This window comes from Athene noctua, chromosome Z, assembly GCF_965140245.1.
Source record: "Athene noctua chromosome Z, bAthNoc1.hap1.1, whole genome shotgun sequence".
NCBI lineage: Eukaryota > Metazoa > Chordata > Aves > Strigiformes > Strigidae > Athene > Athene noctua.
In genome coordinates this window covers 79,273,676-79,301,192 of record NC_134077.1, presented here as the reverse complement: position 1 = coordinate 79,301,192, position 27,517 = coordinate 79,273,676, and the positions used below count along the sequence as shown (strand labels likewise).

The 27,517-nt window shown below is 37.6% G+C and overlaps 1 protein-coding gene across 1 annotated transcript in view; it reads left to right on the top strand.

The window, feature by feature from the left end:
• LOC141973812 (atrial natriuretic peptide receptor 1-like) overlaps positions 1–21,898 on the top strand; it is a 33,969-nt gene extending 12,071 nt beyond the window's left edge. Inside the window, exons 9-24 of the mRNA XM_074932724.1 lie at positions 2,201–2,273; positions 3,324–3,471; positions 4,873–4,959; positions 5,215–5,358; positions 6,206–6,327; positions 7,925–8,066; positions 11,620–11,668; positions 12,639–12,743; positions 13,661–13,780; positions 14,627–14,720; positions 15,510–15,597; positions 16,330–16,469; positions 17,596–17,748; positions 18,641–18,739; positions 21,097–21,188; positions 21,734–21,898. Of these exons, the coding sequence (XP_074788825.1) occupies positions 2,201–2,273; positions 3,324–3,471; positions 4,873–4,959; positions 5,215–5,358; positions 6,206–6,327; positions 7,925–8,066; positions 11,620–11,668; positions 12,639–12,743; positions 13,661–13,780; positions 14,627–14,720; positions 15,510–15,597; positions 16,330–16,469; positions 17,596–17,748; positions 18,641–18,739; positions 21,097–21,188; positions 21,734–21,898 (1,821 nt within the window). The remainder of the gene's footprint in view (positions 1–2,200; positions 2,274–3,323; positions 3,472–4,872; positions 4,960–5,214; positions 5,359–6,205; positions 6,328–7,924; positions 8,067–11,619; positions 11,669–12,638; positions 12,744–13,660; positions 13,781–14,626; positions 14,721–15,509; positions 15,598–16,329; positions 16,470–17,595; positions 17,749–18,640; positions 18,740–21,096; positions 21,189–21,733) is intronic.
• The last annotated feature ends 5,619 nt before the right edge of the window (positions 21,899–27,517 follow it).

The window sequence follows — 27,517 nt, the reverse complement described above, 5'->3', positions numbered from 1 at the left end:
GAAGTATAAATGATTTAAAAAACAAAATAGGTGAATTCATAAAGGGATTAGCTCCACTAGAGGATATTAAATCTCAGAGTCCAAATATGATGGAAAACATTCAACTTAGGATATTCTCAAAAGAAAAAAGAAATAATGAGAAGAGGATGATTTTTTTTTTAATTTTATTTTTTTTTTTTTAATAAGCCCATTTTCTTAGTGTAACTGAACCAGTTTGGTTCAGTTCAAGGTGATTAATTCTGCATAATAGATATAAATTATTACAGACTTATGAAGGAAAAACAAAAAGAGAACGAGGAGAGAGGAGTGTATGAATATGGAAGAAGTAATTTTGGATACCTTTAAATGAAAATGTCTGTATAAAGAGAAGACAGCATGCTATTATGGCTTATTACTTCACAGTGCTTCTGGGACACATTCCTCATGTGTCTGCATCCTGAATAAAAATCCTTTTCTGAATTTTGTAACAAGGATTTCGCAGGTGAATATGGCAGCTATAGTCATTATATTGACTATTTACATAACATAATTTCTTTGGGTTTGGCTTATAAAGGCTGCAAATCAGTAGGCTCCTCTTTCCTCAGGGATTCCTTCTCTTTTCATCTTGTACTGCAGCTGCGGTGAGCATCTGAAGTGTGCAAGTGCACTGAGAGGGAATGAGCAGGAAAAGGCTGATGGCCTACCAAGTAAGGTACTGCAGGAGGCCTGAATCACAAATAGGCTTTTTCTCTGTTTCGTGACATTTTGTGTGGCTTTGTGAGTTGGGAATGGAAGCAGTGTTGATTGAAAACTATTTGAGCATTTATAATGCACGGGGCAGCTGTGACAATGTGTTTATAGTAACTGTCTTGTAAAACAATATGATCTCATAGAAATGTGTAATCGGACAGATGAGAAGTTCAGACAGTTTTAAACAACTGGCATTTTAGAAAGAGCAATGGAGTTTCTTGGCCTTGCATATGTTTATCTAAAGACCTTGTAGCAAAATTTTTGTTTCTGATATCTTTCTGTAGGTCTTGAGGTTTATTTTTTTCTTCTTGCATTTATGTATACTTATTCCTTATTCCTTCTAACTTCTGCTGTATCTTCTTTTTTTTTTTTTTTTTAAATGTTTTACTTAGGTGATAAGTAAACAAGATAGGAAGGATCCTTTTATCCAGTTCAGTAATTAATATAATGTAAAAAGAACCACCTGGGAAATTAAGGCCATCTTTAATCATTCAAGTAGAGAGGATTCCTTTGATATTAGTGTCTGTAGCAAGCCTAGTGGTCACTTCTAGCTAATATGTCTTTGTTAAATCATACCTTTGCAAGATAAAATGTAGAGATCTTTTCTCAAAAACCTTTTGAAATAAATGAGATGATGCAATTTTGTTTCAGTGAGGTCTATATTTGTAATAAATTTCTATCAAAATATCAACACCCTGTTCCTTGCATATTATCTGGGTGTGTTACCTCTTTCAGTGTGTGTGTGTTATTCCCAATATTAAAATCCACACTATAAAAAATGGTATAATGATGCTAAAATGCTGCTTTAGTCTGACATTTTGGTGTTCACTGCAGCTATAACAAATGTATAGAAACAGCTGCTCCTCTTTTGAAAGCATGTGTTTACACTTTCTATGTTAGTTTTGCATGTCAGCTCTACAGAAAATCAGCCATTGGCTTGATTCCTTTTTCATAAAGTAGTCACAGAATCCCTACCTAATATTCTTCATGCCAGAGTATTTGACATAAGATAACCTCGTTTATGGATCAGGGGCTAATTCCATTACAGATGTACTGCTCCTTATCTTGGGGTTGGGATGTAGTGTGTTGTCATGCTCTTATAGCATAGGACATTCCATTACACGAGGTCATGTAAACTACTCATCTGATGTCCAGGCTGAGATGTAGATGTAGTGCATAAGATGTATTGATAATAATGGAGAATTTGTAGCCAATGCAAAATATGACATGTAATCAGATTCTAAAATATAGAATGTACATTTTTTAAGATATTTATTAGATGCTGTCTTCTTCTAAGCCTGTTATTAATACTCTTGGGTCTAATGTTACTTAAAAGATACATGTTGGATGCCTAAACATCAGATTTTCTTTGAATACTTACAAACTTTCATATTTGAAAAAAATAATCTCAGTTCTATTCCTTCAAAGACAGTAGGGCTACATCAGGAATTAATTTGATTTATTTTTGTAGTGGTTTCAATATCAGAAACAAAAGATGTTTTGGGATGAAAGCTGGATTATAGACTTCACCTGCATCAAACAAGGTTAGTAATTTGCCATTTTAATACTATGACATCGTCGTAATGACGTCTGATAATATGATGAGATTTGGAAACAGACAGTATGCCTCATATGGACAGAGCTGTCCAGAGATACCCATAGTAGCCTGAAATGTAGAGTTATCTAAATAGAAACACTTCAGCTGTGCTGTACACAGGGTATGTAGCCTGTACTGTGAAAAATTATTTTTTCAAGTTAACTTTTTTTTTTTTTTTTGGTGCATTGCACCATATATATGTATATATACACTCTTATTCTCAAGTTACCTCAGGGATCTCTATTGGAAATCTGTGTGGAATGCTGTAGAAAGGGTCCCAATGTCAATGCAACTTTGAACTGTGTATAGATAATACTATGGTGTGGGAACATGGCAGTCCTGATGCAAGGTAAGATGCTGAACTTCCTCAGCAACACTTTATTGGATACTAATACCAGGGAGAGTTGAGAGGTTTCAGCAAGGCTGAGACTAATTGGCTAAATCTGGTTTTTAATTTGAAATGGTGAATTGATACGTAATTCACTGAATTTATTTTGAAATCCATTTTGTTACCTTGAGCTGGTTAAAAAACATACATTGAGATCACTGATTTTTTTTTTTTTTTTCACCTGACTGTATTGTTGCTCTTAACTGACTTCCCTCTGGTGTCAGAATCACTTGCCACATCCCTGTACTTTACAGTCTTCTAAGAGCTCCAAGTAGACTCATTAAAGTATGGCACAGGGCTTGCTCTGCTTCCCTGGGTTCTGTCCTTGGCATCTAAGTAACAGCAAGGGCTAATCACCCCAAGAGCAGAAAAACAAAACTTGCATCAAATCCTGGGGGCTAGTGGGCAGGTTCTCTAGCAATGAATCACCTCTGGAACTTCTTTTTATGCAGCAGTCACATTCCAAGCAATAGCTTTCTGTCTTAAGTGTTAACAAGACCAGCCAAGATGCAAAGATTTGGAGAATTCCCTGTGTTTATCTGCCTCTTGAATCTCTACCTTGGCAATATGCATCTTCAGGTGTCTTTTCTCATCCCCTACCCAATTTAGATCGCATAGTATGGACAGCAACAGGAAGTATGATGAGTGCTCCCCCAGCACCCAGTGACTCCAATGCCAGCTGCATCACTGCTCTGAGCTCCTGCACAGCAGCTGCTAACGTGTCCAGGAAACAGCACTTCACCCAGACTGGGAGATAGTAAGTCAATATATTACTCATTTACTGCAGTACCTATTATACTATGGTTTCACCTTGCTTCTAGGGCAAATCCAGTAAATATCATCATCTAACTTCTGTATCACATACTAGCTGTGGAATGTCTTATATGCCAGGCTTCTGTTTTGGTAGACATTTCTCCTCTTCTCTTGAGGACTTGTTAAAAGGCTGTGGCTACGTAACATGTCTTGCATCCGTTAATGAATGGCCCTTACTGTTGAAATATATTTGGAACCAAGCCTTTTATGCAGCCCTTTTTCAAAAATGCAGGTAGAGCACATCTAGGTAATTTGCACTAAAGAGTGGCATCCTATACAGTAGCACATTAGAAATCTTGTCTTTAAACCAGCTGACATGACTGAAGATATAGAGCATTTTATCTCTAGATCACATTATAAAGGTGCATTACATAACTATATGGGGAAACAGTATAGCCATATCCTACTATCTGGAAAGCAATTCTTCCCATAAAAATACTATAATTAGGGGAAAGGGGTGGCATATGCGCAAAGTTGGAAGTAATACCTACCATTTGAATACACAGGGCAGGATCTGTGCTTTGCAGATACAGGAGCTTAGGATCATCAGCTGGGGAAGCAGCTGCCTTTTCAGCATAGATCACTGTTCTGGAAAATCAAAGCCACTTCATTGATGAGACCATGTGTCCAGCATAGATCTTTTACTGTGAGCAATTTTGCTACTTCTTTCTGAATTATAACACTTTTAATATCATAATTTTCCTCAGATGAATCAAGGTCAAACATGTTCATCAAGGGTGAAAGATGTATGAAGGGGGTATTCAGTCTCATTGGCAAAGCACCCACACTTACTACACTACAGACCCCATACTTTGTATTTATATGGTGGGTATCACTTAAATTCCTGCATGTATCTCCAATGGATTCCTTTATTATTCCAAGGAAAACTGCTTTGCTGTCTATCACACTCAGCTGCTTCATTGCTGAGAATGCTTCAACCCATGAGAACAAAAGGATGTTAAATATCAGTGGTGGATCTCCAAAACAGTAGACAGAAGCAATGGATAACAGGGATGTTGCTCTATGTGTTTCAGTAGTTCTGACATTCCTTTTGCTGCTACTCCATCATCCAACTACCTCAACTGACTCTAACAGTCTCACATTCCAAATGTAATCCACAGACCAAGGATGCTTTAATAAAATCACTAATGCTTCCCTTACCATAGAAACAGGGCCCTGTCACCTGTCGTGTACTCAGATTCAGAATTACACCCACATATGGACATGCTTAACTTCTGTGCCTTGTCTCTAAAGATGTAGAAGAAATATCGAGTACATTTTTGTAGTCTGTCTGTCTTATGAAGCTGGCCTAAAACTCTGTGAACAGCATTTCATTCTGTTTCAGCGATGGTAGAACAGTGGCCATAAAGAAAATAATGAAGAAGGCATTCACGCTGTCCAAATCTATACGTAAAGAAGTAAAGCAAGTAAGGTAAGAAGCGAAGCATGAGAAGGGTATGTTGTTCCATTTTTACACTGGTTCTTTAGGGGTTAAAATCTGTCCAAATCTCTAAATTCATATTCCTCTTTCTTTCAAACTTTGACACCAGATCAAAATCTCATACCTGTTTTACTTTTCTCTCTACATCATGAGGCAAGGCACTTGGATTCACAGTTACTCTACAAACAGCAGGAGGGACAACCATGAAAATTGCTGGTGTGATGTGATTTCTGTTGATTTTCACAGGGAACTTGACCATCCCAATCTCTGCAAATTCATTGGAGGTTGTATAGAGGTTCCAAATGTTGCCATTGTGACAGAGTACTGCCCCAAAGGCAGCCTGTGTGATGTTCTGCTCAATGAAGACATTCCTCTGAACTGGGGCTTCAGGTAGAAAAACACTTTTGAAAAGCTAAATGACACAAATTGTGCTATGTGTTGTTTAAGACAAGATGTTAATTTTAGTTAAAGTCCCTGGGTAGACAGGCCAACACTGTGATATGGAGAGAATGAAGAAGAAAGAAAGTGAATTCCAATATCCAGCCCAACTTATCTTGCGGATTTTTGAGCAATCATATATTTAGTACTGGTCATGCTGAGCCAACCCACCTCTAGTTATACTGCAAAACTGGTTTTAAACCTTTTTTCCCATGTAACTTCATTTTGTTCCCAAATATTTGGGGCATCTCCATTTAATTAAAAATCGCTGTCATCTCTGTTTGTGAAGACATATTTGTGAAATGATTAGCATACCTACAAACACTTTATTATATTTACCAATACAGAAAATGAGCTCACATTGTCAATGAAACTTCCACAGAGGCAATGACATTGTTCTATGAAAAAAAATCTCCTTGGAACACTCTACTTCTGCCTTCAGCAAAGAAAAAGATTGTAAGGGAGGAAACTCTGCAAATAGAGTGAGAAAGTTAATAAAAAAAATTGTTTCTCTTGTAAGTATTTGAAAGCACTCTCAAGGATACAAAGATGCTGAGAATTTTTAGAAGAAACTCAACTGTCTTGAAAGAGGCTAAAGGCCTTTGGACTTAAGACAACTGAGAGGGAGTTAAGGGCTTTCAACAAACCACCTAAAGTTTTTTTGAAAAACGAGCATGGGGACACAAATTGAAAGCTATTGCCGTCATAGGAAAACTTTCTGTCAACTTCAGTAGGCTTTGGAGCCACTCTTGAGTGAAGGTTTAGTGGAAATACTTGCTCACTGATTATTGTCTTTCAGGTTTTCATTTGCTACTGATACTGCACAAGGAATGGCCTATCTTCACCACCACAAAATGTATCATGGACGGTTGAAGTCTAGTAACTGTGTGATAGATGACCGATGGGTTTGTAAAATTGCAGGTAAAGAGAAAATAAGAAACAAAATTTCAAAACTGTCCAGCTAACACACTAATGTATATGGATTTCATACTCAAAATTCTGACTGTACCAGCCTTCACCAGAAGTGTCCAATGCTGAAGCAAGTTTCATGTTACATTATCATGTCAATTCATTTAATGTGTGTCACTGATGCACACATCATATCTCACAAATGATAGAGTCCATCAACATCAGTCTGAGCAGAAACTCTGTCTCATTTTCAGTTTTGATACAGAGAGAAAACCTGGTTTACAATTCTGTAAAGACATGGAATAATGCTGGCTGGTAAACACCGGGTAGTTTAATGGAGAAAAGCAGACTCTTCTAAGAGCTTTTCAGTCCTGTACACAAAACTGAATTGTATTCTCCCAGAGACAGAGCTACACATCTAGTCTGCTCCTGGGACAAGAAGACAGCCTGTGGGGACAGGAAAACCACCCGAGAGTCTAGTTTAGTTTGCAGCTGCCAAAGGGAGTGAAAGCAATGATCATCTCTTCTACTTCCCCCACAAAGTAGTTATAACACTCTATAACCCACAGCGATCTTAAAAAACAGCAGCAACAGATCTGTCTTTCAGTGGTTCATCCTATGACTAAGGATCCTACACAGGGCCATGCCGGCATCTCCAACTCATTTAGTATCCTGCTGCCTTCAGAACAGCCTACTTCGCTTAGGGCCTGTTTTGGAGAAAAGCATAAAAAATTGAGATAGTTGGATTACATCAACTGCATCACTTTACCACAGCTCCTCTGAATTAAACGGGGTACCTGTGAAATTGTTCAGAAGTTAACTGCTAGCAATGTAGAGACTGCAAATATTCATGGTTTATCTGGATGTGATAATGTTAAACACACCTCACAAATAACCAGTGGGGAAGCTATCTAAAAAACTACAATGATCTCCAACATAAAGAATGAATCTCTAGGACCATCTTAATTAGAGGTCACTCCAGGCAAAACCAGACATCTGCATTCTGCTTTCCCATACACTCAGCAGAGTGCTGTTCCTATGAGAAAGAAAACTGCAGTCAGTTGGCTTTTTCTCCTCTCTGATACTGTCACATGCTGAGAATCAGTTCTATGTTAGGCTAAAAGTATAGCTGCAAAGATGTTTCACACTTACGCCTTTGTTCTGAACCTACTGGTGTGCAGGTAAAGCCCACCATTTGATTTTCAGTAGTTCTAGCCTGTCTAACTTGTAATTACTCTAGCAACATAACACCACAGATAAGGATCAGGGGATGTGTAGAACAGAAGCCTGCATTTGCATGCTAACTCTTGCACTGAAGATAGCCTATTGTCTGAATATAATTTTATAAAATCATAAAATTATTCTGTTTGGAAGGGTTCAACTTCCCTGCTGTCATGCGGTCTCACCCAAATACTCAGTTTCCAGATCCTGTATTTGCAATTGGTTTAGAGGAACGAGACCACAAGACACACACTCTTTTTAGACTAAGATTTGTATTTCATATAGGGAAGATTAATTCCTTCAGACTGGTTGTGTTACTGTCTAGTAATGCACATGTTTCAGAGAAGTACCCACGGAATAGTTTGCTTCCTGTTTTCTTCCATGTTAGATTATGGTTTGCAGTCATACAGAAGAGAAGATTCTCTTGAAGGATCAAGCTCTTACCAGCAGAATTTGAAACAGATTTACACATCTCCTGAAGTCGATTCCCTTTCAGACTTTGAACCCAATTCTACAACAGACATCTACAGGTAGTTAACTCTTCCTCTTTCTTGCACTGAATAATCTCATTTTAAATTGAATATTCTTTATTAACAATGAGGATCAGCATATTTCTGTGGTCACATAAGGTATGTTTGACTGTATTTTTTAAAGGATTGATCCTGGAATACAGAACAGCATAGATATTACAGGATCTTTTCTTTCAAGGTAGATAACCAAATACAGAATTCACTGATACTGTATAAATGCAGAGTTGGTCTAATGATTTATAAGGAGTTACTCTGCACTGGTAGACAAAAAGGTATAAAGATCTGCTATTATCTAGTAATCTTTTATTGTTGCTGTTTCTTTTGAAAAACTAGATTATTTTCAATAATGGCAATACATTAAAAGTTAGGAGCATCAATTTTCCAGGATGTCATAATGCACATATTCATCCCATAATTCTATAACTAATGTCAATGCATTATTCTGCTGCATATACACAGTGACAGTATGGGGTTTGCCGAGAAAAATTAGAGTTAGGAAAAGGAAATAGATGCACTAGTGAATAGCTCCATCCCTTTCCTTTCAAAAGTTCTTATAAGAGATCACTTTGCTTATTTGGCTATCCGGTTTAGCCTTGCCAGTGATAGATAGCTTCTATCCAACCACTTTTCAGATAAACGGGATTACAACTGAATTTTCTGAGAATAATAATCCCGTGAAAAAGACACTGAACTACTTTATTTTAAAAATTACTTATATTTCTTGATTCTCACATGAGTTATTAAGTAGAGAAATGACTGTGTTCTTGTTGTATTCTATTTCATAACAATGATACTTCCTCTGTCTGCTTATTTCCAGTAGTTTGCTGAAAGCATTTGAAAGGGGAAAATGCAGAATGATACTACAAGATGTTTTGTGGCTCTTCTCTCTTACTTTTTCTTGCCACATTCCCAGCCCAGCAGAAGTCTTCTATTTCTTGGTGACTTTGGTAGCTGGCAGAATGCAAAGAACTGGAGTTCAGTTAGAGATTAAAATGCTGATATTGCAAAACAATTGATCAGAAGAAGGCACAGTTATTAACACTGTTTGAGTAGCTATTACTGCCTTTTATCAAAAGCTTTGAATTTTACTCTGGACTGCAGTAGGCCACAACAAATGCTTACTGCCCTAAGTGACTGTTATAGGACTTTTATTGAAAAATTAGTTGCAGAAACAGAAAATATTGTTTAAATCTTGCTCTTTTTTCAATTAGGATTAATTAAAAATTATATGGACTGAATCATGAAGACATGATTTTATATATAAGATTAACTAGATTAATACACATTATTCTCTTGTAAAGAAATGTATGCATATAAAATGTGCTAGAACATTATTAATTGTAATCCATTCTACCAGATTATTGTAATCCATTCTACCAGTAAGCAAGAACTTGAGGACTCAATAGTATTTATGTCTACAGGCTTAAACATGCCCTTAGAATTTGCTTCAGAATAGCTCAGCTAAAGGCAATTTGTCACAGTGTTGGTATTTCTGGCTACTGTCATTTGTCCTGTGTTGGTCTTCACTTTTTCAACATGGACTGGTCTTAGAAAATACTGTGCTCCAATTAATCAGTAATTTTAGAATTGTCTTACAAATTACAGTTTATCATTGCCTCACAGCCAAAATGCATTGCAGAAAATGTTTCCTTGGTGCTTGTCTGGCTCACAGATTGCCCCTGTTCAGGTTAGATATCATTACTTGATTTCGCAGGACACTTGGTCTCCTGAAGCTGTTGCTTGCCAAGGACTCCCCTTAAAATAGTACTAAGAGCTGATCTGCTCATATCATAGATGACTACAATGAACTTTTGACAGATTCCGTGAATGCTTGCTAAATCTGTCAAAACCTTGTCTTCTTCTGTTGTACTGCAGTTAATCCTTTCTTGGTAGAAAAAGAAAAAACAGTTAAGAGATGAAATCACAAAAGGAAGAAGAGCAATGTGCAGTCAGGAAAGAAAGGTAGAGATGTACCCTGTAGCATAAAAGGGTTGTCTTTTTAACTGTGCTATTCTTCAGAACCTGCATTTTAACAAAGTTTGTGTTTGATTATGTGAGCAGGTGCTAAACCTTCCTGATACATGTATGTGGGCTCACTGGGGAGGGAGCAGTGTCCCAGTCTTGAAATCCTCAGTTTTTTTCTGTGCAAAAATTCCATTTATGTTTCTGAAGGTATGGCCCAAATAAAAAATGAGTAGAAACTGCAGGAGTGGGACTTGTAATTTTGTGTGCTCTTACAGATTAATCATTTGCTTTTAAAGTTCTCCAGGGAATGTGTTTGTCAGATGGGAAAGCTAAAATGGAAATGAGAACAGGAACACGAAAGCAGCTCCTGTTTGAGCTGAAGAGGCTGTTTCCAGTCACAGTTTTTCCTAGATTGGCTCCTCTTTATTTGTAATTCCTATGTGAATTTCACTATCCACTGTGTTAGGACTTTTTTGAGCTGTGCTGCTGAAGCTGAATGAAATCGATACTGCTTTATCGGAATATCATCATCTAACTACTCTCCTTGAAAATCTATTTCAGCTTTGCTGTGTCACCAGGACTGGTATTCCTTTCTTCTACCAAATCACACCAAAATTAAGATAAAAATCTCATCAGATTAATTTCTACATTATTCAGCATGGTTTATATGCATTCTTTTATTAGGCAGTGGTGATCCTCTGAAAGATAGACATACCCCTTTATACAGCTAGAATGCCTCATGGAACAGAGCAACCATTAGCAATACAACAGATGGAAGATCAATATTCCCCATACAAATAAAATTTATCAAGTAGATGCATGTGGGGAGTTAATTATTACACAGTATCAATACATAAATTGGCAGAAGCATCTTTATCGCTATTGCTGGCTGGAGGGGGTGCTGGCTTCTTAGAAATCACTGTTCTAAAAGATCTCTAGTGAGTTCAATAAGGAGACTGAACACCCAGTTGTTACCCCATTTCTTCCATTCTTCACCCCTGATGAATGTGTTTGACACATTCATTTGTTCATCTGAGGAAGATGATGACGATAATAAAAATGTAATTCAGAAAGAATGAACAAAAATGTTTACTGTAAAAGATACTGTAAAAAATACTCTGGACACAATGTCTCATCATTGACTTTATGGAGATTTTTCAGAACCGTGATCTATGCTGGAAGAAAGTCAGTCACTACTCCAGCTGATGATCCTGATGAACCTGCTCCTGCCCCTTGATTACAGCACAAACCTATCCTGTGTGTTCAATTGGTAGATATCATGTAAGTCCCTCCACATATCCCCTCTGGATTCCATTAATTCTTCCAGAGAAAATTGCTTTCCTGTCCATCAAACTCAAATGCTTCATCTCTGAGGCTGATAACTGTGAGGAGAGCCTGCTATGAAATGATCAGTGACAGATCTCTGAAAACGTAGTAACAGATAACAGCCTGTTGCTGTTACTCCCCATTTTGGGATACTGGTCTGTCAGTCATAAAATGGGGAAGAATAAGAAAACATGGAAGGAACAAATCACTAACTCCATTAGCTGTTACTTCATTAAGGATTCGGTTTGCTTTTATTCTGCAGTTATGGCATCATTTTACTAGAAATTGCCACAAGAAGTGACCCTATGCCAGTAAGTAAAGATGAACTTTTTGAACTTTGCATGACAACTTTGATTCTGTTTCTGCTGAAGATACAAACCAAATTCTGAGTAACTGTACATTTGATTTATTTTTTGAGCATGCATTTTCCTCTGGATTTGGTGGGTGCAAGTTCAGTTCCAATGGAACATTCAATCAGGGCTTCCTAATGCATCTGCTAGTCTTCCCTTCAGGACTTTGAAGAAGAGTGTATGACAAAAGTAATGTACTCCAAAATGGCCTTTTGGTTAGCTCTGTGAGACTTAATGGCAGAGGGGTGGAGAGGAAGGTATGCCATAACATTTTCCTTTTTCTCCTGTTGTTCCTTCCCTCTCCTGCTACGCACAGGCCTCTTCAGTGGAGTCTTGCAGTGTTCAGAATATGATAGAAGATCAAATGAGCTGCTTTTCATAAGGAAAATGTGTTTGCATGTGTCTTCTGATCGGTGCTAAATGGCAAACACAATAAATGCACCTTGAAATTGAAACCAGATGTTCTGGATATGTACCCATGTTCTGTCTGAAATAATCTGCTTAACAAGAATTGTAACAATGAAGACCTGAAACTGCCATTCTTACATTTCTGACAGTTTGTGATAATAGACCAATGTAGGCCTTGTGTTTTCTCCAACTTTTTCCAATATCTTGCCAGGTATTAATTTGTTTCAGAAGTTGTTTACCTCATATAAACACTGACACTCAAGTCTTTCAGCCATGAAAACGATTTTAGACAAGGTCACCCAGTTTAGACCGTTGTTTGGTTTTGGTTGGGGTTTTTTGGTTGTTTTTGTTGTTGTTGTTGTTTGGTTGGTTTTTTTCCCCTGTACTGTCATATAAGAAAGCTGATCTGGAAGTTATAGGGAAAACATTACAGAAGTAATGATGATCACAGTAATATATTTTAAATGGATGGTATGAAAAATACACCACTTGTTTCAACATTGTTTAATCCCCTTTTCTCTAGAATGATGATGTGCATTCAGCTGAATGTTCCTGGTGCCCACCTTTAGCAGAATTAATTTCAGGGAAGGCTGAGAATTCTTGCCCATGTCCCACAGAATACATAGAGGTAAGATAACAATATTGTTTACAAGAATTATTTATTGAAGTGACTTTAAGAAATGTCACAGAAGTTTTATGGCAATACTACCTTTGATAAATGTAAACAACCCAGAAGTCATGAAGTACATCTCAAACAAGGCACAATGAAATGCTTTCATAGCCTTAATAAAAACCCTGTTATTCTGACAAATTGAAAGTTTCAGTTGTCCCCTCAAATTGTAAGTGTAATAAATGATGTTTTTAATATTCAATCATTGATTTTTGTGCATTTATTATAAAGTGTTGAACTCCGTGCATATTTTGTATTAGCAATGTCTATTTAGCTTACTGGCAAAGGACTTTCAAAGTACGAATTTGGTTTGATTCTCATGAAGAGGGTCTATGTATTCATGTACCTCAATAAAACATAATAAAGTACACCCTCTCCCAGTTCAATTAAATTGGAACAAGATTGTGGCATCTTTGTTTCAATTAAGAGTTATCTAATTCACCTTTGGTGGTTTGTAGCAACCTAAATGTGACAAACTTCTCATAAACAGCACTGGATTTTAGTAGGGAGTTAACATTCTTAAGAAGTAGTTGAGTTTTTAATCTTTTGTGAATTTTGTGTACAGACAAGTCCTCTGAAAACAGTATGTGACTCCAACAGTGTAACACTGTCTTAAAGCACAAGAGCTTAAGCAGTATTTGGCAGAAGGAATGTGTGCATCTAATTATTTCCCACAGCATACTAATGTCCTTCATTCAGCATAAATCTGTAGAACTTCAGAGACCTCAGTATAGCTCTGCCACTTTTCACCAGTTGCAGATAGGGCTTCACATGCACACTTCGCACAGAGAAAATAGTGGTATTAATTAGAAACACTGCTTGCACTTGGAATACAGAAGGCTGTTTGCTTTTCCCTCTCTCTTTCCCTGCTGCAGTTAATCAGAAGGTGCAGAAAAAGTAATCCAGCCCAAAGACCTACATTTGAACAAGTCAAGAAAATGTTGTACAAGATGAATCCTAATAAAGTTAGCCCTGTCGACATGATGATGACTCTGGTAAATTTAGTGTTTTAATCCAATCCAAGTCAATCTGCTTACTTGCAATAACTTTCACCTCTATCCTTCAGGTTTGTGTTTTGATCTCATGCCTCTTCTTTGATGAGAAAAGCCGCATTTTTCCTTTCACCTCTAGTGGGCTGATTGTAGCTACAGTTCTGCTAGAGACCCAGCTTTCCTTCTCATTCCATTTCTGTCAGTTTTTCTTGACTTTCTCAACTTCTTTGGGGCTGAACACTTTTGTTTCTTTCTTCAAATGTTGTTTGTTTTTTAATGACTTACAAGAAACAATATTTCCCTTTACCAATGTCTTGGTGGTGATCTTACAATACTAAGGATATAGAATCCCTCCATGCACAAATAGCATGTTTACAGAGGCATTTTGAGCATCTTAAGCTCAGCAGCAGAGAAAAGAGGCTCCTGCCTTCAGATCCTGTTGCCTCACACGGAGCAAGGATGCGAAAAGCACAGCATAGCATAGCAGGATAGTTTATGAAACAGCATTTTAAGATTTTGATAAAAGATTGAGACTTAGATTCCATCAGTTTTGGTAACATATTTTAATACAAATCTGCAGCTTGGTCTCTGCATTGGATTTGACCCCAAATGTTTACATGGACTTTGAAGAGTCTGGAATTGGCTTCTGGCAATCTCTAAACCTAGAATCATAAATTTACATAGGAAGAAATCTGGTTTTAGATTTCATAAGAACAAATTAGGTATCTCAGACCTGAGCCTTTGCTTATCTTGTTTTCAAAGCAGAATCATTCAAATGCTTAAATCCTATTCAACTATTACCCTGTTTCAGTAAAAGGACTATTATATGTAATTCTCTATGTTATTTAGATGGAGAAATATAGCAAACATCTGGAGATAATGGTTTCTGAGAGAACCCAGGATTTAATGCATGAAAAACAGAAGACTGATCGTCTGTTGTATAGTAAGTTATATAGTAAAAATACTGGATATTCTTCTCAATAATAATTTGATTTTAACTGTCTAATTACAAACAGAAACCCTTTGATAGATAGTTGATTATTTAATAGATAACATGTATTTGTCAATGAATTAACATAATTGTTCCTTGCAAAGCTGGAAGGGTATTTATCTACTTTTTATAGTTTCCCCCTAAAAATCAGTGCACTCATCTGAGAGCTATGACTCCAGAATCTATAGTGCTCTCAGTTTAATATTGCTTGGCAGTCCTTCTATATAGTTATAAATATTGGGGAATTGCTTTTAGGCTAAGGTTGGTTTTGATGGCAGTGTATCTTCTGGAATTCTGCAGGAAAAAAGGGTTAAAGGGACAGGTATAACACATAGGAGAGAAAAAGGAAAAGACTGTGGAAGAGCAAGATAGCAGAGATAAAGAAGATCAAAGATATCAGAGAAGAGATAGTAAACAAACCTAACACAGGAAGAAAACACTAGCAAAGGCTTGAAAAGAAGTTAGTAATATCTAACCTTACTCTGACTTGAAATGTATAGATATTGGTTTGTTTGAACTAAAATTTATGGGTCATCTGAAAAATCTGGTCTTGTTATCAGTGAGATTTACTGTGAATTTTCACATTACAGCAGAGCAGATTTTGATGCTAAAGAGTGCTTTCACCTTCAGAGTATTTCACATTTACAAACATTGCCTTCATACCTTTAAACAAACATGTTCTGCTTATTGTGTGCTTTTGTGCATGTCAAAAGAGTAACAACACTCAACTTTCTACAACAGGTATGTTGCCGAAGCAAGTAGCAGATGATCTCAGGCAGGGAAAACATGCACAAGCTCAAAGTTACTTAAGTGCCACCATCTTTTTCAGGTAAACAAAAATGAATGATAAGACTAGAACTGACTCCTACTGAAGAAACTTCTAGGCTCCTACTGGAGGTGAATCTCCTGAATACAGAATTTCTATATAAACTGCCGTTTATCATACCAGGTGTCAACATTCGACTCTGCAAATGAGTGTCTTTCAAAATTCTCACACCTCTCCTTTTTTATAAAATAAGAGATTACTGTGGAGTTCTAACACACAGCAGCATGTCGCTTTATGTATGTTACACGCACATGCATGTATGTTTCATAAAACAGGTCTAAGTAAAGGTTCCAGCATTTAGCTGTGTAAAGGAAACTTGTCTATCCTTAGAGTCCATGTAGATTTACAGTCTTTGACTTGTTATGTGTGCTTGAGGCAACATATAAATTGCATGTTTTCACTGGTCATAAATGGACAGATACCAAGTTATCTTTTTTTCATTTGTACATAACCCAAAATTGAAGACTACTTAGTCTGTCACAGGTAAAAGTCTAGCTGTAAAAAATGGTTTAGTGAATTGGTAAAAGTCAGTCTTTTTAAATGGAAGAAGTCTGTTTTCAGTTTAAATAGATGTTTGAAGACAAAACTATTCTGTAAAATTCTTAGCAAAATAAATACTGAAAAAAAAAGAAGGTTGATGTAGTTCCACTGAGAAATTATTACTGTGTGTTTAGGATTAGCCATCTGAAATGTTTAACAGTGGATGAATATGTTGTTTTTGTTGTGTTTTAACAGTGACATTGTTGGCTTCACTCAGCTGTCCAGCAGCAGCACACCTTACCAAGTGGTAGATCTCTTGAACAAGCTTTATACCACTTTTGATGAAATCATAGATAACTATGATGTCTATAAAGTGGAGACAATAGGAGATGCCTGTAAGTTCCTAAAGCTGTGGACAATGATGGAGCATGGGTATTTCATCAAGATAGAGACTGATCTGATGGCAAGCAACAACAGATAAAGGAGATTTGGAAAGCTTATTATCACTGGGAATACCACACAAAACAATTAGGGGAGAAGTCCTAGCAAAGCCCTAGCACACTTTAGGATCATTTTCCTGCATACCTATCATCATTTCTACAACTGATGAATGTTGTGGATGGGACAAATGAGTTGAATAAACTACCACTGTTGTTTATTGGTTTCTATGACCTGCAAGGTCAAACTTTAAACCTTGGCATAGATTAATCCCAGCTGGCAACTTCTATTTCACAGGAATACAGCTGAAAAATTTACCTTCTGCATGGCAGCAGAGATTCCATTTCATTAGCTTTATTATCTCCCTCTTTTTCAAAGACCATGACAACATTCTGTTCCCTAATACTCTGTAGGGACTTGGCTGCCTCTTCTTTTTGGATTTTTAGGAAAACAGCTTTCTATTTACTACCATGGGAATCTGCTGGGATTGACTATGATTAAAACTGAGTTACATCAAAAACCTAGCAAAATCTACCAGGATTTCCTGATAAGACAGAGAGAAAATACTGTAACAGATGTGGGAAAAAACCCCACTCTTTTCTCTGTGGTATAGTTGGGCACATTCTGGAGCATAAAATTCCTGAACAAATGCACCTAAGGGATCCTGGAAGGACCTGTCTCTTGTCCTACACCGTAAGAGCCAGTGCGGGAAGCATGGGATAATGCCTAGTGGGAATCATTCGTCTCTCTTTATAATATCTGTCCAAAGACAAAAGGAATTCAACAGCCACTTTCCCACTACCTGCCTGCTTCAAGTATCCTCAATGGAGGGAGGGAGGAAGGGAAGAAATAGATCTTATGGAAAAGTAAGAAGGAAATCTGACATTTTTTGGAGCTAGGGTAGTCACACACATTATCTGTTTCCCTAGCCTTCATTTGATTCTGGCTTCCTCTGCCCAGCAGGCACAACTGTGCTGCAGGCTATGAAGGAATAGGGCTTTATTTTTTTCTAACTTGGGCAACATCCTTTTGTAAATCTCTGTGTAATGCCAAAGGCTAATGCAGTCGCATTGTTGTGTTAAGATATGGTGGTGTCGGGAGTACCCAAAGAGAATGGGATCCTTCATGCCAGTGAGATCGCAAGCATGGCTTTAGACCTTCTGGATGTCTGCAAGACTTTTAAAATCCCACACAAGCCCAACACTCTCCTAAAGATAAGAGCAGGAATCCACTCAGGTATGTTGAGAGAGCTGCAAAAGATTCCTCCTCTGGTTTAACGTTTATGTAGTGGCATTTCTTCTCAATTAAAAAGGAGGTTTGGCATGGGATAGAACACCTCATAGAAGTCATCCCAACAGAATAAATAATTGGACACCTGAAATGTTGGGGACATAATGTGGAAACACTACACGGCCCCAGTGCCTTTGCTGATGTGAGTGAGAACTGCCATCCTGTGTCTGTTCCTTGTCCTTTCCAGCTGTTCTTTTCTCAAAACAGTGAGGTGCTTCTTGACTCTTTGATCTAGCCTTCAATTTCAGACTCCCAGCTCCCTGATCTAAGCTGATGTGTGATTGCAACTCCATCTTAATAGACAGCCAGAGTTGGACATGTGCTGTGCAGCCCATCATCTGTGAATTATGTGGCTTAGATTGTCTCATCAAGAGATCATATCTTCTATACTTTAAATGCCCTAAGGCTGACATGAAGGAAGCAAAATGCTCATTTTCTGCCTTCAGCAGAAGCAGGTTACTTCCTGTTCCTGCCTTTCCATGTGACTAGTGAGTGTTGTGTGCACAACTCCTACGGGCAGCATTCCTATCTCACTGCCCCTCAGAATATTCTGTTGTTGTGTTGAAACATGATTCTTCAGGTGCTTTCATTCATACACACTACCTCCATCCCATCATCACTTCCCCCACTGTTCTCTTTTGAGGCCATTTTGCAGTTCCCTCCATGGATCTAGAAGCCATCTGTACGTCAGATGTATAACCCATATAAGACAATACTGACACTCAGTCTACCTTGTTAATGAGTGAGATATCAGGTAATGTAGGAAGCAGTCATGGGGCTGTACGACTTACTACGTGATTTAAAACCACAAAACATCTTTTTCTCTTTTCTTTAATAGGGGCAGTTGTAGCTGGAGTTGTTGGGACCAAAATGCCACGGTATTGTTTATTTGGAGATACTGTGAACACAGCTTCCAGGATGGAATCTACCAGTGAAGGTAACAAGGAACAAAACACAGATGTGGTTTTGACCATACCTTAATGAGTTCTGGAAAAATGTTATGCTGAGTTTTGAGTCCTGCCTTGTTTAAATAGCTGCAAATCCTGTAAGGAAGATATTGATTTCTGGGTCCAATCTGCCTATGGGTAAAATTATGCCAGTGATATTCTCTGCAACATCTGTAATATAATCTGCTCATTCCCAAAGTCTCAGAGAGGGATTTTCATGGCTTTGAAGTTTTCTACAATAAAAAAGGGTAAAAAACAGATAAAATGAGAGGTAAGTGGATGTGTTCAGTGTTTCTATTCCTTTCTGTCACCCAGATGATTTTATAGTAAAAATACTTTCATGACTTCTCTTTTTCACTGATATCTTTCTCTAATGGAGAATGCAAAAGATTGCAGGACACCATGGGAGCAATTCCTCTAATGGAGAATGCCAGAGGTGGTAGGACAGCATGGGAGCTGTGTCTGCCTTTAACCTGTATAGAAGGTTATGTATGTGTTCTCCAGTAAAGAGATCAAATCATGGATATATCCTCACTTTCGTTTCTTCCCGGGAGATAACAGAGCCCCATGCATAGTTAACAAGTTTCCTCTTTAGCCTGTATGAGCATTTCAACTTCAGAAATATTTTAGCTTTATCTACAAGAACTGGGGGAAAAAAAAAAAAAAAAAAAAAAAAAAGAGTGATTTAATATCAACGATGATGGCTTGGCTTTGTTTCTTTCATTCATGAAATGAAGCTGAATAATTTAATGGCTCACATTGCAATGCTTTCTAAATGGATTTGAATTCGGCAAAATCCAAGGTGTTTTCAAGCTTAATTTCATGATAAAGTGATGCTTTCAACATCTATCATGATCCACTGAAAACGAGGCAAAAAGGCAGAGAAGCAGTGTTACATGATGGCTTTGAAAGTTTAGCCTGGGAATTTGAGAATCAAGCAGGATTCATTCTATGTCACCATTTGGTACATTTTTCCAAAGCAAATGCTAGCCTGACTGGAACAAATATAACTTAATTTTCCTTCTGTCAGTCTCCCAGATAACTCCTTTTCTTTTCCTCCTTTCAGGCTCCTTGTATCATCTCATCTAAAGTGCTTTAAAACTAATGCCTTCAAAATCTGCTTCCATCATTCTTTGTATTGCATCTTTCGTTCTGCATGCCTATTTCTTATATGGCCCATCAACACTATAAACTTCGGTATAAAGACAGAGCTTCTTATCTTTTAATCCTTTCTTTTATCTCCCTCCTTCTCTGCACATAAATCTGAGGGTCTCAAATTACATTAACATGTTTTAACCCTAAAACTTTAAAATAGATTAATTAATTACTGATAATGTAAACTAAAATAGCTATCAGCTGGAATCTGAGTGCTAGTGTCATGTTCTCAAACAGGATGACCAGGTAAAATATCGTGTATCTACTGGAAAGAATATTTCTGAAATACATATCTGTGTATGTTGAAACACGTATTTCCTGGTCTACGGGGAGTGTCTTGAGACTTTCAATTAAAAACATTTAAACAAACAAAAAACAAAAAAATGGATATTACAAACCCATGATTTTCTGATATAAGAAAAATCAGTAAGATAATCTTCATCAGTCCCACTATCATTTGGAATCTTTTTAAAAGAAAAAAGCATAATGATTTACTTTGTGTCACAGAATGTTAATGGCAAAAACCCCTAGGGGTTTTTTTGGCAATTTTTCAAATTTTGGAAAAATTTCACTTTCTGGCAAAAGTAGGAATATTCAGAATTTTTTCTATCTGCCCTCCTTCTTGGTCCTTCCTCCTACATTTGCAAAAGGACAAGACATCCAAGGTTTACATAAAGATAAATTCTTAACTAAGGAAAAATCACAGTTAAGAAAAACGCCACCTGGAATTATGGTAATATTTTCTCTTTCCCCTGTTGTTATTTACAGGTTTAGAGGCAGAGCAAGGATGGCAGTTGGCAGTTTCTTTAATGTTTAGACTTTGCCGAAAACTGCTGAAAACTGAAAGTGCTGACTCTTTATTGACCAGGATGGTCAATGGTTTTCTTTGAAAAATGAAACAGGTGCTCGTCAGTAACTCCAGCCAGGCAGATATAAAGAGTAGACAAATAATACTAGATGCAAGATGTGAAGAGTAGTGTTTGCTGCAGCCATTTATTTGTCCTGACATGCTCTCACAAAGAGTCCGGGATACTGGAGCTTGTGTGCAAACATTTCAAATAACAGAGGAATGACAGCAAAGATATGAAAAAAGCAAGAGGGAGTCTTGAAGTCTTTGGCACACAGAGGGGGGATGCATCTGACTTAGATGTTTAAATTGTTACAATAATATGACAATTGTCTCTCTTTCCAGCTCTTAAAATACAGTGCAGTTCAAGTGCATACCAGCTGTTGGAGCAGATCGGAGAGTATGTGTTAGTATGCCGTGGGAATTTACAAGTCAAGGTGTGTATGCAACATTTATACTCAGTTTTTCAGAGAGGAGAGTGTGAAAGTGCTCTGGAGTCCCAGAATTTTTACCCATGCCATTTTCTATGTCTCAGAGTCCTTGGGTCAGACTATTTCCTGTCCCTGAAGACAGAAGGCTCAGATTTTAAAATAGGCCCAATTTCATGGGCTTGTTCATGTGACAGCCCTGATAATTCAGACATGAAGGACTTAGCCAAACTTGGAAGTACTGCATGGCATGTCACTTTGTCATTAACTGCTTGAAATCAAAAAAGGAGATTCAGAGACATCATACATCATTGTAAGAGTTCCATAGGAGGACTAACATACTTCTAGATCCAGTTTTGAATGGGACTTCAAAGAATTGTTTTTATTGGTAGCGCTGCCACTATCTTTTAAGGAAAAGTTTTATGCCTCAAATTTCCTGTATGTAAAATAGCTGACAGGCACATCAGTCTCCTTTCGGGACTTGTTTTGAGTTGGAATATTATTACACAAATGGTGGGTAGTATTATAACCCCATGACTCATTTTTTTCCTTAGGGGAAAGGAGACATGGTAACATACTGGCTTGAAGGTAAGAAAGCCTCTGCCACCCAGAAGGCAGTCACCAGCACTTCTGTGACTCTTCAAGACCCCAGCAGAGCCTCACTTAGTTTGATTCCAGGTGTCCTCCCCAGTGATCTTCCCTCAAGTACTGCTTACTAGCCACTCACTAACTCCAGCATCCATCCTGCTCTCAGTCTGTTAGGTCATCCTGCTGAGTTAGAAATTAAGATATAGTAAGACCCCTTTGGCCTTGTGGATGTATTAGCTCAGACTTTATTCACAGGTATCTCTCTCCCACCAGTGGCAGGAAAAATACAAAAAAGCAAAAACTCATCTGAGGAAAGATACATAATACTAGCCCACCAGCTAATAGGGCAGAAGGTAGCTCCCGGTGCTACTTGCTGATTTGGTTTTGCTGGGTAATCCCCTGCCAGCAGCCTCCATCACTTCAAAACCAGCTGGCTGGGCATTCCAGCCTGCAAACTGCTCTTACAGGAAAGAAGGAGACAGTGTAGTGTTGCTATTTCGTGGTACGATAAACCTTGTGGGTGTAATTGGTTTTGTGCTGTGAAAGGGAAAAATGAGATGTATATTGTGTTAGAAAGCAAGGTTCATTGAAAGAGGAGGGTGAAGCTGTGCAATCATAATGGATACAAATCAAAATGACAATTTGTGCTCCTGCTTCTATTTCATCTCCATTGCCTGGAGCATAGAAAGAAGAATTAAGAAGAAAGTCCAAGGTATTTCCACAGAGACAACACTTAGTGATACTGTCATCTTGGTACAGAGATCTAAAAATCTTGGGAGAGAAGTGAAAGACACTGCATGATGTTGTTAAACAGAAGAGAGTCTGTTACAGCTGCTCTTGTCTTTGGCTGCTTTGGGATTTCTCTGACAAACTGCTCTTACCATTATATTATGGAGTTGCTTTGACTAAAGTGGCGGTGAACCTACTATTGCCGGCTAGCTGTTTGACTGTGAAATCAGGCAGCGGTCTGAGTCACTGTGTAATTTAGGACGCAATTTAGAGAAGGTCATTCCTGACCAAGCATTTCCTGTAAAGAGAGACCCTTTGTTACCAATGGAGTAATCTGTTGATGAGCATGGTTCAGTAAGCATTGCTGGTGTTGACTTTCTTTAAAGACAAAGCATATGTGTGGTTGACCCTGTTTATACTTTTTAGGGTTTTATTTTTGGCAATAAATTACCTTTAAGGACTAATCTATTTTGAAGAGTTCAGCCAGTTCCAGTTGAACAGATTAACAAACAGTCTAACAGAAATAGATATGTGAAATAGAGGAAGTATGGCAAGAGTCACAGCAGTTCCACTATAATGTGAACTGGACTGGCCAAAGCTAACTCGGAGGAGGTGGAAAGGAATGATTATGAGTGACGTAGCACCATTTACTCCTCCTTACTCTGCTCCCTTACCCTCCAGTCTGTCCTTGGCCCTAGGTATTAAGTACAAAAAGATACATGTCAATTCAATTATTCTGTTATAAATTTGTATAGCTTAAGTGGCTGACTAGTTGTCCGTGTTCGCATGCAGCTAGCATACTTCTAGTGCTGAATATGTGCTGTGTGATAGTAGAAGGAGAATCACACTACAGTCCTTCTTCAGCTTCTGTGGGAGTAAATGCAGTGGTAACATCAGGTTTTTCAGAGATGCCTAATAGAGGCAGAAAGCTAAATCCTTCTGAATTATGGAAGACTTATTTCTGAGTGAAATTCTCTCTTAGAAGTCTGTGAGAATACTGCTACTTGAATGGGACCAGAATCTCAGCAATGGAGATATACATAGCTGATCTTGTCATGTGAGATCCCAACATAAAGTCCAGTGAAATTTTTAAAAACTAAAATTTTTGTTTTCCCATATTTTTCTAAATTCCTTTATCTATTTTTGAAATTCATATTAGTACATGATATAGTACAGTTACCTTATTTGTAAACTTAGCAAAATAAACCTTTCTGTGGGCTAGAACCCAGAGATGTTCTTCAATATTAACCATTTTCTTGATCCAAATGCTTCCTAGATATTGTGAAACTCCCTGCTCTATTATAGTGCTGCATGATGTATTATACAGTTAATATTTTTCATTTAATGAGTTAGCATTTTTTACATTTTTATTAGAATGGTGCATATCACAGGGCTTTTTATCAAATGTGTGAAAGCATGTGCTTTATTATATGTTCATCTGTAGCAGTACTTCAGTTTTAACTCTTGTGCTTTATTTTAGTGTTGGTTTTAGAATTAAAAGCTTTAAAACGAGTGTCTGCTGAGTTTGAAGTCTTCTAAATAGAAATGAATGATGAGTGACCATTAGCAAGCTTGTTGGATTGACAGCCTTCACCATTAACATGCTCTTGGGTAGTATTCAACTTCTGACTTCAAGAGGCTTATAGTCTGGAGATTATCTACAGGATACCAGCCTGAAGAACACCAGTGTCAGCCTACCTCTCCATTTTGTTGTTATCTCTTGATGCTATACTCAAAAAGAGCATGTCCAGAATGAGAACTACATTATTTTCTAAGGACTGTTGAATCTGTGGTATCTCTCCTGAGACTTCAGGCAGTAGTCCTTATTAATGTCAGTTTGTCTGAAGGCTGTGATATGACTGTTCTTACTCCAGAAGATAAAAGTAAAGAGTAATGAATGTTACAGATGCAAATGGAAGTGTCCTCAGTCAACTGAAGTAAGATTTATCATCTCAGGCATTTTGAAAGATGTAGTCAATGACTACAGCCATATTTAATTGTCAACTACCAAAGCAGCAGGCAGGTTTCAGAAACATGAGCTCTATTTGGTTACACAGATTTTTGGTAGAAGTTAGATACAATTCAATAATCATGAGATTGTATGACCCAGCAAATTCAGCAAAAGTGGTTGCAGCATAAAGCTTGTGAGATGCGCTTTGCATTTACCTCCTGGGGATGGCATAGCAGCAGAGATTGGATCATTTTTTGTCTGTATTGTTGTGGCCACATAGGCATATGTATGTATAATATATCTATATATGTAATATAGAGACAATTACATATTCTTATATATGTAAATCATGTCTGGCTATAAGTGTACAGGGAGAAGTTAGTGCAAATCAATGCCCAGTATAAGGACACAAAATTGTTGACATTTTTTGCCTCGGGTTTGAACTCTGCAAGCATCTCAGTTTTTGAACCCACTGAGGGACCAGAGTGGTGCTCCACACAGAACTTCACATACAAGGGCAGGTGGTCTTTATAGCACTTGCAAACCAAAACGCTGTCCCATTTCACCACTCTAAATATATATCCTTGTGTGGGATGGCACTTGTGGCTGATGTTACTCCAAATTCAAATCTCCAGAGTCCTGTTACAGCTCCTGGTATCTCTCACTGCCCAGGAAATGTAGCTATGAAACTTGTGGCTAACACTGTAGCTGCTGACTACAGTCCTGATAACTTTGCCAATGCAGGAAAGCATTTACCAGCTGGTAAAGCTGAAGTATGATAGCCAGCATAGTGCTCATCTGTGAGATGCTTTAAATCCACAGAGATTCACATTCCAGATGTGGAGTTAGTCAGCTAATCTAGCAAGTATTCTTTTCTAGAATGGCACTCTATACAGATAAATACATGATGTGTTCCCCCTTTCCTAGGAGATTATATCCCTACCAGAAAATGGGAAAGCAATTGTAATAGTAGGGCTGAAGATCTGATGGTGATATGTACTTGACAGAGCCCTTCAGTTCTTAGTGGCCATTCACTGTCTACAGTCATGCAAAATAAAGAGGAGGATGCTAATACTGTACTGATGTGGTGATTTTATGGAAACATTGTGTATCTTGATTATTGTTTGTGGCAGCTCGATCTACATACAGGTGAGGACGCAGACAGGTACATTAAATAAATCACACAATGCAAAAACTGACTTATGAAAGTCTTTAATTAGATTGATAAACCTTCACTATATTGATTCAGTTTGAATGTTGAGGAATAGATTGAATAACCACAATATCTAAAAAAATCCCAACAAGTAAAAAACAATGGTTAATGTATTTCCAGGTGTAAAACTTCTTGGATTTTATTCAAACCATTGGCACTGGAAAAAGACTGTTTTGCCACCGAAAAATTAGTCTATCCCCTCAATTAGGTAGCAAACATCTTTTATGTAGCTTGTTATCGATATGTGCAGAGGGTCTCCGGTTCTTTTTGTGTAAACAGAAAAGTTATCTGCTCTTCCTACAGCTAATTAGTCAAACCAGAAAAATTAATATATTTAAAGAAAAGTGGAATGAGATCAGGTGTTCTTTGCAAGCAGTGCAAGGGCATAGCATGAGTGTTGAGCCTGACTGTGCAGTCAGAGGATGCAGTCTCTCTTGAAGATCTGTGTCTGAAGAAATTAGTATGAGTTTCTCCAGCATGTAGAATATCTCTCTGTGCCACCCCATGCAGACCCCCAAAAACCTATTAACAGCCCTTCCATTTGAATTTACCTCAACAGTAAGAGTCTTTGGTTTTTTAAAAGTGTCTTTCTGGTGCTGTCCTTTCAGACCAGCAAAAAGACAAGGCTATGCAAGATTATTCTGATTATTCTCCAGCTGGCTACCATCTGCCTTTCAGCTAATGAGTACTCTCTCCTCCTAATTCCTGTCTGAATTTTCCCCTACTTCACACCAGTCAGTGTAAAACATTGAATTGTACTTTATTACATTATACATTGGAATTCAAAGATAAAATCCTTTGCAACCCATCCTCCAAAGAAAATAAGGAAAAATTCCCTCTCCTAATTTAAAATCTGCTAAAATGCATGTTCTGATATAGAGATATGGAACAACCAGTTTGAAATGTAAGAGAGTGGGGTTTGTGGAATTTGAGTGGGAACCCTAATGACTGAAACCTTCCACTTTCCACGCTACCCCATATTCTGTATTTGTACCTCACCTTTCCACTGCACTACGTCTTAAGCTCATATGCATCCTTTTTGGAACTAATTTCTAGTGTCAGATCTAACAGTTTCCATACAGCACTAAGTTTGACCTTCAAGCTCCACATGAAATTTTTACTGCTACGCCTCTGTGAATTTCATCTTGGATTTCAATGTCAATAGAATAGGTACTTCCTAGCCAGTTAATGCCAAATACGAAGTTACTGTAGTAGCATTCTTATGTTCATGAGTGCACGTGAGTATCACTGTAATGATTATCACTACATTTCATAGAAAATACAGTGGTGTGCAAATAAGTATTTTGATGTGATCTGAAAACAAATCAGCATTCCTGGCATCAGATTCCTACTACATACCAGTTTTTTTCTGTAGCTTTTTCATTCTGCCTCCAGGCAGAAAAACCCTCTCTGTCCCTACCTGAGGAGCCTGTTGAGGGTAAGCTACCAAGGAGAAGCTACACATATGGGAGAATGCACTAAACATATTGCCTGTGTGACCAGAATATAGCATAGTTCATCTAACAAAGTAATGAAATACTGTCTGTGAAGCCTTTCTGGTCTCTTGCTTTCATGAATCATACCTATTTTTTTGTTCTGCCTCACTAGAACAAAGTACAGAGTCAGATTTTCACAGTATTTAATACTTTTCCACTCCCTAAGTAATGAAACTGTAGGATGAAGAAAAACTAGTACTGAATATGTCAGAATTGACCAAGGGTTCAAGGCTTTTACCAACTGTTTGGGGAAATTCTGAATACAAAGCACTGGAAAATTTCTATTTGCAATTGGTAAAGGAGCCAGGATTTCACAGGGGTTATAATGAAACAGTGCTGGAACATTTAAATTCTTTGTATC